Source organism: Pleuronectes platessa, chromosome 13 (genome assembly GCF_947347685.1).
Source record: "Pleuronectes platessa chromosome 13, fPlePla1.1, whole genome shotgun sequence".
Classification (NCBI taxonomy): Eukaryota; Metazoa; Chordata; class Actinopteri; order Pleuronectiformes; family Pleuronectidae; genus Pleuronectes; species Pleuronectes platessa.
In genome coordinates this window covers 23,040,950-23,056,548 of record NC_070638.1, presented here as the reverse complement: position 1 = coordinate 23,056,548, position 15,599 = coordinate 23,040,950, and the positions used below count along the sequence as shown (strand labels likewise).

The 15,599-nt window shown below is 38.6% G+C and overlaps 1 protein-coding gene across 1 annotated transcript in view; it reads left to right on the top strand.

Moving 5' to 3' along the window:
* The window catches only part of LOC128454895 (cadherin-18), a 153,209-nt gene that overhangs the window by 24,546 nt on the left and 113,064 nt on the right, over window positions 1-15,599 (top strand). Inside the window, exon 2 of the mRNA XM_053438488.1 lies at window positions 1,925-3,367. Coding sequence (XP_053294463.1) covers window positions 2,462-3,367 — 906 coding nt within the window. The 5' untranslated portion in view covers window positions 1,925-2,461. The remainder of the gene's footprint in view (window positions 1-1,924; window positions 3,368-15,599) is intronic.

Below are 15,599 nucleotides of genomic sequence, written 5' to 3'. Positions count from 1 at the left end.
AGAGCCAGCCACGCCCCCTGCCAAAACCAACCTGCACAGGGAGAAGAAGGGAAAGAGAAGACAACACAAAACAACAACCGTACACACAATCCTCACATTTCTAAGCAAACAAAACAACAGTGTGTTGAACTTTTTGCAGAAAATGTCAAGTAAACCCAGAAAAAGTTTCTTCAAACCAAGAAACAAACTTGAGCGTAGTGTAACCGCTGAGCCCTGGATCTGCTGCATGTCGTGGTTGACTGCTGTTCACACTGCCAATGTGCACAGCTGCAATTTGAGGTTTCTGGTATAATTACTGTATTTCCTCAAATAAAGGTATGTAGGGGGGGACTCTATGGTACAAAGCCGTTCATCTCCCAGTCCTAAACATAACAGTTAAAACCTTGTTAACCCAAATGAATGGAGTCAGAAATGCAAGAGTGCTTTACTTTGTCACAGGAACAGGAATTGTTGCAAATATTTATGTTGCGACATATTCAACAGATAGTGGTCACTGCCCATTCTGCTGTGAACCATGAGCAGTACGTAAAGAACACAGCCTCGACCTTGATTCTCTAGAAGAGCAGCGCAGCTCATGCAGCCAGTGTGCATTACTTATGTATGATTCAAATAGGCTCAGCTTGAAAACAGTAAGGACAGGTTAATCTGAAAATTACGTATTTATAGTGTGTATCTGAACTTTTCTTTATCTAGAGTACCCTTTACAGCCAAAACTGTCTGTGAATGGCTTTGGACAAGGGTACAATTAGGCTTGTATTTAATTAATGTATATGTAATCAATAATACACAACATTGTTAAAAAATGAACATTTGATTCGATCATTTTAACAACACTTCCTGTCAGTCTAAGACTTCACACTTCAACATTTGACGGAGAGCCATTGCCTTTTTTTGACAGCTGTTGCATGGATAGCCTGGAAATTTGGTACAGAAAGTCAAGGTAATTTACTGTAGAAGTTATCAGTACAGCCTCACAGAGAATATAGCATGGCTGCAAACTTTAAGTGTGGTTTATACGAAATCATCTTTCCTGTCATTTATTCATGTTTATGAATATAATGTGTAAAATCACTCGCACTGACAAGTTTAACACTTTGAGCTACTTCAATCATCTATAAAGGGGATGGGTCCCATTGAATTCTCATGGAACTGGAGGATAATCCAATTTTGTTGTTAGGATTAAGGAAGGATGGGAAAGGCAACTGGCAGGGCTCATGAAGACACTTCCTAAATTAATGTGTGGCTCCAACCAATTCAGCTAAACTCTACGGTTTTACATTTGTACATTTTGGTTCAGTCACAGCACTCACACAAACAATGTTTCTGAAAAACAACTTTAAAAAGTCTGCAATAAACATTGAAGTCAGTGACCAGCTAGTTAAGAAAGTTGAGCAGAGGACTAATATAAAGCAAAAAAATTGAATGTTGGACTTGACAATGCTAGTTATGCTGTGTCTGTCTTGTTTTGCAGAATCTTTATTAAAAAAATGTCTTGCATTTAAATCTGACCTTCCATAAATCGACATTATTTTCTTTAACAAGAGTTACATTATGTCATTCATATCTATGAAGGGCCATTTAGGGGCTCAGTATCTTGCTAGTGACGTTGGCTTAGATGCTTGGTGTGCTTTAGAAAAACAAATTTCCTATCTGAATGACAGTTGCATGATTATTTATTAGTTTATTTTAAGCAACATTGCTGAGTGATAAAATTTCTTGAAATTAGTCCTCCATAGATAATCAACTATCACCGAGATTTTCAAAGACAAAGCAACTATATAACATTACATTTCATTTAGGTGATGCTTTTATCTTGTTGTATCCAAGCAGAAACTTTATTCTGTTTTGTGGTACTTTTCAGATTTCAGGGGTTAGGATTAACTCTGATTAATTTTTCTTTTCTTTCCTTCTTCCTTTCATTCAGGAAAGAAGACATTTGATGAGCCCAGACCCAACCATCTGCACCCGACTTTTGTTTTCAACATCAAAACACACTTCTGGCAGATTTTGGCCAGATGAGATATTGCTGTGGCGGCATTGATGTGGTGTTGAAGCACAAGTACGCCATGGACTTAAGTTGTACCTACTTGGATCCTAATTTTACTTTTGGACAAGGGCTGTTTCTAGTCTGAACTTCTTATTAAAATCCAAATGGACTTCATGGGTATGAACAACGTTAGGAGGAAGAAAATGAAACCTCAAATTCCAAGTAACATCTAATGTCCACACATATTTTGGGTTGTGAACCAGATTATGGAGATGGTTTTTATATTTCTGAGGGAACTGTATAAAATTATTCTTTGGACTGCACCATGTGGGCATTCCTGGATACGCTGCACTGGAAAAAGGACTGCAAACCTGAGGGTTTGAGTGTATTTGCGGGCGTGTTTGTGTTTTCCCAAGGTGGTCTAACACAGTGGAGGTGAGAGGGGAACACATTTGCAGACCATTTTTCTTTACAATGAGAGTTCCAGCCAGTGCGGCTGCAGTTTCCTGTCTTTGTCATCTGGTGGTCTTCCTATGTGTTGTCTCCCAGAGCTGTTATGGGACCCGGGTCAATCTGAGCCCTCAAACAAAACCCAGCCTGTACCCAAACCAGAGACTGAAATCAGTACCTGAACCAACCCCTATCCCAAGCAAAAGTCCTGAAAAACATAAGACGGCTCTGATGCCCAGCCAACCCTTGAGCTCTGCCAAATATGTCTGGAGCAAGTTTCAGTTAAAGCCAAGACTTGATATTATGTTCTATCTCACAGACCCCCACATGCCTAACACACCCAACATTCCATCGGCAATCTCTCAGGCTGAATCAAGCTCAAACACTAGACTCAAACACAGTTCTGATTCAAAGCAAGGGCTGCCATACAAATCAACATCTCAGCCGGTGTCAAGATCCACCTTGAACAATCCCAAGCAAGCTTCAAACATCAACTACAAAACCGAACCAAAACCAAGGCTTGGATCTTTGTTTCAGCCTAAGCCTAAGGCAGGTCCCAACTCCGAGGTAGTGACTGGGCCTAAAACTAATCTTGAGTCAGTCCCAAGGACTAAATTATCTTCTAATCAAAGGTCCAACACATCCGATAGGATGAGCCCAAGCACCTCCTACAATGCCAGCCCAGCTTCACTATCCAATCCGAAGTCTAATTCCAAAGTCAGACCTTCTTCACAAACAAATACAAATGCCAAATCGGACGCAAAGATCACCCCCTCAATCTCCAGAACAACCACAAGAGCACAAAGGAACCAGACCAAGTTGTTGGACACAGACAAGGATTCTCACCATCGGCCCAAGAGAGGCTGGATCTGGAACCAGTTCTTTGTTCTCGAGGAACATATTGGACCTGAGCCTCAGTATGTCGGAAAGGTAAGATATCTTTATTTTTCTACCTTGCAACTAGTAGATCCATTTTTCCTTTGCACTTTTTTTCTTTTTTGAACATGTCTTGAGCAAAGAACAATCCCTGTTGGCCCTAATTTATTGCCATTTTATTAGTAATTACTTGATCATTAATCAAGTAATTTTTTAACATTTTTTACGCTTACTTGTTTATCCCTTGTTAATACAATTTCTCGTGTGAGAGTGTATTCTGGATACATGCAGTGATTTCTCTATCCAATTGAGCATCATTATCTATTATTTTTCCATGTTTCCATACTGATGCCCATTTTCAAACTCAGTATTACATGCAACATATGTACACAACGTTAATGCCCCCAGTTATTTTCTTAATTGCTGTTGGTGTGCAACTGAAGCAAAAATAGTAATTGTAATGAGGACACAAAAATAGCAGTCACAGATAATGGTATAAATAAAAGGTCCTTTTTAAAAGGTTGCTCAAAGAGTTTGTGACAGAAAGGCAGTCAGTGATCAGAAGAAAAAGATGAATTCTATTTATTTTTTTTATGAATTAAAAAAGAATAGGCATGGAGTGGGGAATGACATTGTTTACTGCAGCCACAATGAAATTTGCCATGGGAGGAGACCACAAGCAAACGACAGATCATTCTGGAGTCCAATTTAAAATATCTTACAGCTCCTCTATTATCTATAGCACTTATCCTTAGAGGGTTGCAGGGGGACTGACGCTAATCCCAACTGACATTGGGCCTGAGGCCACTTAGAAATTCTTATGGCTAAGTGGTGAATCTGTAAAGAATCTGAGGTACTTAAAATGTTTCAATTACCTATTTCTTTATTGCTGTGTATTTTCAATGTATGATTTATTACATACGGTAACTGTATTCCAAAGAAAGTCATACTGTTGGCATAATTTCAAACAGAGAGACACTCGTAGCCTCAAGCCTTCAGAAGTTTAATTGTTGTTATTTCAGCCCATATTTTGTAAAGGTCACAACATATTTTCTAAAGAAAATTCCAATAACTGCACGGCTGGTGAATAGGGCGGAAAATGCTGAATATCTAGGAGGAACAACTGTTAAAAACTTCACAGGTACAATCATTATATAGATAAATACCTGAGCCCATTATCCAGTGCAGCCAACCTGATGAAATCTCTCTGAGGGAGAGATTCTGTTTTTGTCACTGTTTTCTACAGTACTCTCTGAATGTGAATGTGAAAATAACCTTGAAGCATGTGTGGTACACAGATAGAATGGCTCATCTTTGCATTTTTACTGCATATGCCGGCAAGACACAAAACTCTCTTGCACCAAGTGCAAATTGTCCATAATGTGCCAATGTAGATATATAAAGCTATACCCTTTTGTGTATTACATGGCATCAAAAGGGTTGGTAATCCAGTTAGACACAAATGCTACATACTGGAGAACCATCTCTTATCATATAACTAAAACATCTCACCGGAGAAACGGAGGCTTTTGATGTCAGATGTTTAAAATCCTAATCAAAATCCACGATGCAACCAATGTTACTTTCATCCAAATTACTGGTCTGAATCATTCCAATACAAATTTCATACACATACGATACAGAGACATTTTATGAGTCAAACCTTAACTGGTAATAAGATGCCAACTCAGCAAGGATTTTCGGTTTAAGGGTTTACAATCAATCTGATGTTACTGCCTTCTGTCTACCCACTGCTGCTCAGTGGGTGGGAGAGACTGAGACATGGGTACCTTTTGGATTCACCCATACTGTGTATTGCATTTAAAACTGGTTAAATGCAATACAAATGGTTTGTTTAGTCATGAGTCTATTTGAGTCACAGGCTGAGAAATTAAGTTTTTTGTTATGTCGCTTCTGACAGCCACTGCTCCTGCTCAGAGCATTTCAAAATGCTCCACCTCAGCTTCCACAGCTGGAAAGTTAATGTTGTTGCCCCTAACTCCCTGTTGTGTTGAGCTCAATGTCTCTTAGGGTCAGGCTCAGATTATAGGATTAACTGAATTAACACACTCTTCCCTTTTCCCAAGTGGATCTGTAGTTGAATTATTTGTGGATATGATTTCATCACAGCATTTAAACAGAACAAATTAGCCAAAACGTCTCCAACTGGTGTGTTTAAAAAAAAAATGTCATTCATCACTTCAGTAAAATCCTGTCAGCAGCAGTTTAAACTGCAGGAGACAAATATCTCTGGCTAGGAATCTATGCTTTAATAGAAATAAAATTTCAAATGAGTGTGTTGTATTTAAACATGATCCTGTATTCTCTTGTCAGACACTGAATGACCAAAAAACAGTCATTGGATTTGTGGCTCACAAATACTGCAAAATAAAACAAGTTCTATGTTTCACTGACTTGTCACTGCAACCTTAGACTGTGTGACACCGGTGGATTATTCAGACCTATGGTTACCGTCAACAAGGATACAATCAAAAGACACTCAGACCAGCAGTTCAGAAACTTGTGAAACTTTAAAATTGTGTTATATACACTTTAAATATACCAAGAAGATATTGATGAGGGATTTTTTTGAGTAACACAACCAATTGTTAGAGAGGAAAATGTTACTTAACAGCAGATCAATACGGTAAACAAACACACAAAGAAACCTTGAAGAGAACCCAGAAGATAGGAAAAGGAACATTTTGTCGAGCACATTTACATAGTAATTGGCAGACATGTTCATTCACAGCTTTGAAGTGAGGTACAATTGAAGCAAATAGAAAAGTGTTTTTGAAAAACAGACTCTTTTAAGTGCCAGATGGGGAGAAGATTTTTTTTTTTTTAATTAGGTGCATCAGAATTTGTGGACAAATAGAAAAGTAGGTTAGAGGGCCATCCCTTCCTAAATGTGGACACATTCAGGCATTGCACAACAGTTAACCAAACATTTTAAATCCTCATGGTGAATGTGATAATCATTTGTTTTTAATTATGAAAATATGTCTGAAGATACAGAGCTAGAGAGAACGTATTTGGATTTCAAACAGGTTTCTCAGGGCGAACTTCTGTCAGTATTTAGATGACATGGTGAGAAATGTATGGATAAACCTAAAGGTCCAGTGTGTAAGATTTAGATGAAATGGATTTATTGGCAAAAAATTGAATATAAAATAATCCTAGTGATCTTTTCATGAGTGTGTTTCATCTAAATTGTACAAATGGTTGTTTTCTCTACATAAGAATGGGCGCCTTATATTGAAAACGTTTTTTCTACATCGGGAATGGGTCCTCTCTACAGAGGCTGACATGTTTTTTACTGTAGCCCAAACTGGACAAACTAAACACCTTGAGTTTCAATGAAAACTGACGGTTACCAGAGGTTCTCTTTCTAATGGAAGGGGAGGGCGAGGTGAGGGGTATTCAGCTGCAACATGCAACTTCACCAGTAGATGTCACTAAATTCTACACACTGAACCTTTAAAAAAGTTGTTATACATCAGAAAAAAGAAGATAAGATGAGAGAGGATAAGATCATATTGTGGTTACAGCCCCCTTTCCCGCTGAGACCCTTACATGATAAGTGGTAAAGATAATGAATGGGTGGATGGAAACTAATGCTTTATTAATCCTACCACTATGGGGAGATTTGCAGTGTAACAGCAGCCAGAGGGATTGTTAAAAAATGAGAGCATCAGTAGAACAAGTACGGTAATAAAATAGTAAACATGCGATATACACATAAGGAAAAAGGAAAATATACACTAGCTATCATTCATACAATGCAAACAGGATTTTACATTAAAGACATCATTAGTCTCTGGCTGATCCTGAATATCTGACTGCTGAGGCACTGGATAGTCTGAATGATTGACCTAGTTCAATAAAATACCTTATTGAATAAACTAGCATGGTAAAGAAATGGGAACAAGTGCGTGTAGAGGGTAAACAATTATAATCTAATTTGCAACATGGCTGGAGTTGGGTGCATTTGCTCAGGGTGTTCAAAAGCAGACATACTGTAGACGAATGATGCAATATAGATATAGGTGATGAAATAGGTAGAAGAGATATATCACCTCAAGCTTGCATCCAGGCAACAAGCTGCTGTATAGCTATACAAATATTCATCCACATACGTACGTGCGCACAAACACACAGACACACACACACACAGTAATCATCCTCTCAGTCCAAATCATGCTTTGTGTCTGAAGCTGAGGGGAGGCTGTGGCATTGCAAAGTCAGGATGCTACTGTTGCATCAAAATACCCCCAAACCATGTTAACACATGAAGGTTGTGTACACGGTACTCATGTGTCACACTGTGCACATGGCTAAAAATAGCTGTAAACGTAAATGAACAGGAGAGAAAGAGTTCCCTCGGTTGATCTATAGATCTGCAGTGAGACGTCATGGTGAAGACTGAAAGGTTTGCATCCAGGCAACAACATACTACACATAGATTCAAATAATTGAGCAAAGCCCAGACAAACATTTACTGTAGATGTCACTTATACATACTTTGAATGTAGAAAGTGACTGCAGAGGCAATGAAGAGACCAGATGACATTGTTGATAGATCCAAACTAGAATTTATGACCTGAGACATAGCTTGTGCATCTTCCCGTGCAACATGAGGATATGACGGCTGCAGAGAGCGAGGACTTTGAGCAGGCCGGGCTCCACTAATGTTCAGAAGTTCACTATTGACACTAATGACACTAATGATTGGATAAAAGGAGGCAAGGCTCTGAGGTCAATCTCACTAATGTGCTGCAAGAAACCAAGGTTGTAGCCTAACGAGCAGTCAAATCAATCAATAAACAATCCTCAATATTGCTTGAAGGAGAAAGGTATGAAATAATTCCATTATTATTATAGCAGTTTAAAAAAAGGTTAAAATACATGGTTATGCTTATAATGCTCACCTCTAGGTCACATCTGAGCTCAATGTCCAAAGTCATTTTAAGGCAAAGCATTTTCCTCATAATTCTTACTCAGACCTTTTAGATTAGTTATTGGGCTTCCTGGTAAAGTCATTTAGCTTCTCAAAACAACAAGTATTATAGCAAAAATTGTAACAAGACAAAATTCTATGATGAAAATAAAAAAGGTGCAACATTCAAGGACATAATAAATTGGGTCAAGATTGATAGAACTAGAAAGTGAATAGAAAAATCATTCAAAAATAATAAATAAACTAAACAAATCATTAATATATTAAAATAGAGGAGAGGGTATAAATAATGAATATCTGCCTGCAAAACATTTTACTACTTAAAGAGCTACTCACAGGTTGGCCACCTCAGTGAATCAGTGTGCACGAAAATGATGGAATGAACGGATTTTATATTTTTTCATTTTGTTTGACATTGAGGAGGAAAAGAATATAAATTCATATGAATATGAAAACCACAGCTTTCAAAGTACGAGTGTGCCGGGCTTCCAAGAAGACAGGGATCAGGATGAATAATCTACAATCTGGGAGAGATTCATTTGGGGAGTGAGTGGTGCCTAACACCAGCCAATTCACATCAAAGCACTGCAAAGTTAACTACAATTTCTTTTAATTTAAATTAAATATTAAATTGAAATGCAGCCTCATTACTTAGGTTAAATGTAAAGGGTCAATTAGGGATGTGATTACATAAACTATATTTAAGTTTAACTTGTACAAAAAACGTGTGTTTAATGTATGTATTTATGTATTAATTTACCTTAATTTAATCAGATCACCCTCAAGTTATTTGATTTATTCACACTTAGTCAACATGATAGAATAAACTTAAAAATGACCCTTTAAATTGAACTTACATATAGCAAAAGGTAACTGAAATACATGAAGTCAACTTTTGGGCATTATTCTTTGTTTATCGTTTGAGTTGTGGATATCAGAATACAACAAAACTAGAACTGGTTGTCTAATACCAGCAGGAGTTTTGATATTTACCTGTTCCTAGTCCTTCTATTAAAGGGAAGAAGATGACCCAAACGAGGTCAGCAAAAGGTTGTGTATGGGTCCAGCATTCAGGCCTGTAGCTTCCTCTTGGTGTGTGCCATGCACACATGCACTCACTCACTGGTGGAGACTGTTGTGAAGGATGAATCATTTCCACATCTCTGTCGAGCACCACTGAACCCTGAGATGTACTTTCATCTTTGTGATGAGGAGTTTTTGCACGGCAACCAAATACTGTTGGCGTAAAAAAAAGTACCCAGACAATGAATAATTCTTTTCTGGTGAAGTCAAAATTTGCTGCTCCCATTTAAAGAGGTGGCTCTAAAGACTTGACCTGACCTTTCCCTTAACGCATATCTGAACTTATCAGCTGATCATAAAAATATAATTTCACTTTAACTGCAGTTGGGAACAAACGGTTTTCCTCTCAAGGATCATTTCACATGCATGCTCAACAACAAAAATCCTACAGGCTTTTAAAAACAGGAGGTCTTCGAGGTGCAGCACCTATGGGCATGCAGAAGACAATACAGCCCTCCCAGGAAGTTACATTTAGACCGTGTCTAGACAGAAGGTCAGGCCAAGAGCAAGAGAATAATTATCATGCTGCTGCTAACACCCTCAGCTCTCTGTCTGCATGTTTATATTTTTTTTTATTTAGTGTAGTAAATACAAAAGCCATGCCAGTCATTTTCAATTTATACAACTCAAAGCCTCATGTAAATAGAAATTAAATAATTCATCGTAAATGCCTGACATGGCCACTGGACAGGTCGCCATGCGTGAATGCAGCGAGGCAGATCTAATGTGCACTGACAGTGATGCTGAACTCTTCATGAAGGTGAGGGCTTGAGCTGAGACTGAGACCCTGGGGAGTTTCAGTCTTTCAGTATGTGTGTGTGTCTGTGCGTGTGTGTGTGCATGAAGGTTTTGTTATGTGGCCGACTCACTGAAGGTGGAAACAGATGCGCTTAAGGTGCAAAATTCACGCATAAAGAGGACTGATACACACGCACTGACACACTCGGAGCTCCCCGGGGTGCTCTGACTCATTGTTTTGTAGGGTGCTGTGACAGCTGAGCTACGGTTTTTCTCACTCAGATGATGCCTCGCTTTCTATTGATTGCTCTGAGCATAACGTGGAGGCTGAGGTGCAGGCCCGGCACCCAGTTCGACAACACATGCCTGCACGCACACAAACAGGTGCACAGAATCTCACAGTGCGGCTTGACGTTGACTGATGGAGAGAGCTATTCTGCTCAGGGGAAAGCAGTAGAATAGCACAGGTGAAGTAAGGTCAGTAAAGGATAGTGAAGAAGAGAGGAGAGCTGCAGCAGAAAGGATAACAATGTAGTTCAAAGAAATGAAAGGGAAATAACGGAGCGCTTTTGAGAATGAAACTACATCCACACTAAGCTGGAGAAATGCAAAAATGCATGAGAACAAGTATGAACATTAGCGTTTTCAGATAATTAAAAAAAACACCTCTAAATGTCTTCTCCATCCTCTTCTGGTTGCCTAATTTACTTCAAACTATTTAAGTCAAAAATAAGTAGAGTTCACTTTACTTCAGGAACGTTGGATTTATTCTTCTTAACCATGGAAATCCAATTAGAGACCAAATATATGGGTTCATTCTGACAGTGTCCCCTAAACAGCTGGCGTCGTAGGTTTTACCAGACCGTCCTCAAACAAGAAGAAAACCTGCATTTTCTGGGGACTATTTTCAACTGAGGATTAATACTTGATCATTCTGTCTTCTGGCGAGTGTTAACAGGAGAACGTTCTGGACAAAGATGGAGCTCTAAGGCACACAGACATAAAATAGATCATAGTTTGGATAAACAGATAACGCATGTCAGCCGGATACATTAATTGTCGATTTTTGACTTTTCATGGGATTTGTTGACTTTTTTTTTATATCACCAGATATGCTGCTAAAAACGCGAGATTACAGAGAGTTTGAGGTGACAGAAAGTTTACTTCTTATATTCCCTGGCACCCAACAATGACTGTGTCTGAGCAGGCTTATGCGATTGTTTTCCAAAAGCTCTGTTTCCCTCATCCACATTGCAATGTGAGGCTGGTGTTTTAAGATGTATCCCCTCCGGAGACTTTTCAGAAGCTTTGGATTTCTTTTGTTCGTTTTTTCTCGTTGAAAATATGGGCTTAGAGTTGATACAAGGTCAAAAAGTCAAGAACATGACAATATAAAAAAATTCACATTTAGCTGCTAAAACAAACCTTAGCGCCGCTTGGAAATGGAATATTTTAATTTGTAGGACTTGGAAGCTGAAACATTGTTGACAACGATCCAATGGTTTATTGTATCCTTCATACCAGTCAAAAACACTAGCTCATTACCTAGAATGTATTTTATTATAAAATCTTTACTTCATGCACCGACCCCCCCCCCCCCCCCAAAAAAAAAGGGTTAAAATATTTCTTTCTTTCTTTCTTTCTTTTATTCAGATCCCCAGGTAAACCAACATGAGCATTAGCTACTCTTCCTGGGGTCCACCACACACACACAGTCATAAAGACCACACAAACAGCCACATCAATAAAAACATCTCATCTTATTAAATCCTTCCAGGACATACAGAAGAGAATCAAAATATTCATTCTGTCAACAGATACTAGGCAAAACAAAAGGATTTATATATTTTCAATTTTATAAGTCATCAGAAATGTCATAAGACTCCCCACAAAATTGACATATAAAAATAAGTTATTATAAGTTATATATTCAGTTTGTACCTGTCAAATTCCTATAATTTTTTAACAAGGTGCTGTCCTTGGTCTGAACACCAGTTAGTGGGTGTGCAAAGGCCAAGCAAAGGGATAAGAGGTGAGAAATTGAGAGGGAAGAAGTGAAAGAAGACAAGGATAAAGGAGTGTTGGGCTCATGATTAGAGACAGGCCAGGTGAAAAGCAGGAGGCATGGTAGTTAGGAACGGAAGATGAAAGGCAATGCAAGGAAAGAAGTGTAAAGGTGAAGTGAGGTAAGGAGAGGAGAGGGGAGAAGGGATGATGAAAGGTGAGGAGATGAAGTGTGGCGACAGGTGAAAGGAGAGGAGGAAATTCTAGATGAAAATGAGAAGAAGAAAACACACTTGGAGGAAAGACGCGTCTAAAGATGCCTCCGGGGCGTTGAATGGGACACAGTTGGGTTCTGAAACCTGAAATACAGCCTCAGCACTGTTGGTCCTCTCTCTCAGACTCCATCTCCTGGACTTACTTTCTATTTCTGCTCCGTCTCCTTTTCACTCTTATTCCAAGCTCAGAGAAACCAGCATAACAGTGACCAAGCGATGAAGCAAAAACATTTCAAGATAAATTTGCCAGGAAGCTGTGAGCCTATCCTTTTGTTGATATTACCTTTATAACCCCATGTTCTGTCAATCAAATTTCACATTTCTCCTTGTGCATGATTAAGCCTGGTTTGCTCCTTAAAGAGATTTATTCAGAAAGTCTTCAGCTGCTCTGATGTCTTTCGGCAACTGGGGTAGCACTGTCACTGCATTACAGCATCTTCACATCCAGGCAGGTCTCCTTTATAACACTGTTCCCACCACTGGTCAATTGAGTTTCCTTGATTCCATTACTATCTCCACAGAACCTGAGGTAAAGCCAGCATTGTTTAGGCTTTGAGGGCCAATAAGAGGCAATAAGACAGATGCTACACTTTGTGTGTGACTGTCTGACCAAATCCTCTCCCGCTGAAAGAAGATGCCAGCAGCAGGCAGCCGGAGCAGCAGATTTAAACAGGCTGATAAATGCTGACCTTTACATTGGAATGCCCAAGGATGTTAGCTGCATTCATACATGCTGTGTTCTCCTCTGTCTCATTTGCATATGAAACTGTTAGAAAAAGAAGCTCTAGTTTAGAGCTCTCAAAATTGACCTTACAAAAAAACAATAAACTAAATTTTGGGCCATAAGATGCAGATTTGAGATGTAAATCAGTAGCATTAACACAGCTGTTACCACAAGTAGTGGTGGTCTAACAAACAGGAATCAGTATAATTAATAACTAATACAGAATATTAGAGTGAATCAGATGACCACATGCAAAGGGGTTTGTTTCCTTCAGCTTTTTACACATTTTGTATTTGTTTGATGGTAACAAATATGTGCTATTTGGATGTTATTGTAGAATTATGTGGTCAGAGACTTATAAGCCCTCACAAATGCAAACAGTAAATTTAAATGTTCAATTTAATTAAATTTGTATAGTGCCAAATCTTATACAATTCTAGGGAGCTATCTTGCCAGTTTGGTCGCTGCCCTGCTGCAGAATTGACCTTTCCATCAAGCAGTGATCAATAGTTGGGGTTAGTACAGATGAGGATACATTGCGGTTTGTTCTAATCCAAATTTGCAGCTCGAATTTGTGCATGTTTGCAGTGACTGGTTGAGAAGGAGGAAGAGTTACAGGCCATTTTGTTGTAATAATAACTATAATAATAATATTAATAATAATCATAATTTGTATATCATATGTCCTACAGAATGCATCTCGAAATACTTTACATACAATATAGATTAAAAAAAAAATTAAAAAAAGGAATTAAATTTTGCACAGATTAAAAAAAACACCAATATTTGTTAAAATGACATTGAAAACAAAAGATAAATGAATTAAAAAAGAAATGAAAGGAAAGAAATTGATACAAAATTGAAGTGTAATTTACAAAAGCTGCATCTCTGATTTTCTTACAGCTGCTTTGGGAACCTTTGATAGATTTGCTGCAGGAGTCCCAGTGTTCTAGAGGGAACATAGTTAACTAGAGAGTCAGCTACGTAACTGGGTCCGAGCCCATTCACAGCCTTGTATGTAAGAAGGAGAACCTTAGGGTCAGTCCTGTGTGGAACAGGCAACCAGTGCAGAGCAGCTAGAACTGGACTAATGTGTTCTCTCCTCTTGGTTCTGGTTGACAGCCGAGCTGCAGAGTTCTGAATGAGCTGGAATCTCTCTATTTTTTTCTTTTTGTGAGGCCTGTAACAAGTGCATGACAGTAATCCAGTCGACTACAAAATAAGGCATTGATCAGCTTATCAGCATCTTTCTGATTTAGAAATGGCTGAACCTTTGCTATGTTTCTAAGGTAATACATGTTTGGTTTAAGTCAACTTGTTAATGTAGGCCTTGAAAATCAGATCAGAGGCGAAGATAATACCTAGACTTGACACTTCTGATTTAATCCAAGGAGCTAGTTGACCCAGATACATTTCTAGAATTACTCTTTTTTATTTTAGGCCGAGTTAAAGGATTTCTGTTTGTCCTCAATAATTTGCTTCAGCTTCAGCAAATTATTGCAAATTTTATTGATTAAGTGATGGAGTATAGAGCGTTATTATGATTTTGCTCAGCAGCAATGTACAGTTGTGTATCATCTGCGTAATTATGGAAACAAACACTGATCTCTGATGATGTCACCCAGTGGCAGCATGTAAAGTTGTAGATGCTGCTGTGCTGCCTTTTAAATTAAACTATATCATTAATCACTATAAAAGCTTGTTGATATCAGGTGTTTCTGTAAAATTCTTTGCCAAGTTTTTCTTTGTTGCTGAACATGGTTTCTTGCTGGGAACTGATGGTTGTTAACCAAGCTTTTCAGCCTTCATTGTGTATACTAGACAAGAGATATATTATAACTCTCCTGAGCTGAGCAACCTTTTTCTGAAAGACTATAGCTACAGTGCCTTCATGGGAAAGTAATGACACAGGCAGGGTTTTGCTGGTTAGCTGCTGGCTTCAGAAGAAAATAAGTGATAGAAATATTAGCAAAGGAAAGACAAACTAGGAATATGCTATCAGTATGTTTAGTCAACTTATAGTTAACTGCTCATCACTATGCCAATGGAGGGGTTGGTGAAGTGTCCCCAAATTCATTTTCACCCTGTTTTAAGCCTAAATGTCATCTGATGTCCTCCCAGGAGCAGCGTTCACGTTCACGTTCACGTTCACACAACCCACACAAGCTCAAGGTCGTGCACAGGCTGCGCATTAGCATCGCTACATCTGGTAGGGAACTTTCTTTGATAGAGAACCTGATATAAAAAAGTAACTCATGCTTCCATTATTTTGTTTTTCAACTTTGCATATCCTAGTGGACACACAATTTCTTGCAATGACACTGAACATTGGAAGTGAATATCCGATATGAACACGACGGAATGCTGATATGACAGTGACTGTACTTACAAAGAAAAGAAAATGTGTATTCAAGTGACAAAGCCCTTGTGGTGATTATGGAGTTGCAGAGTTGATGGACAGGTCAACAACGCTTGGTTAGGTTTGGAGAAGATTACAGTTTG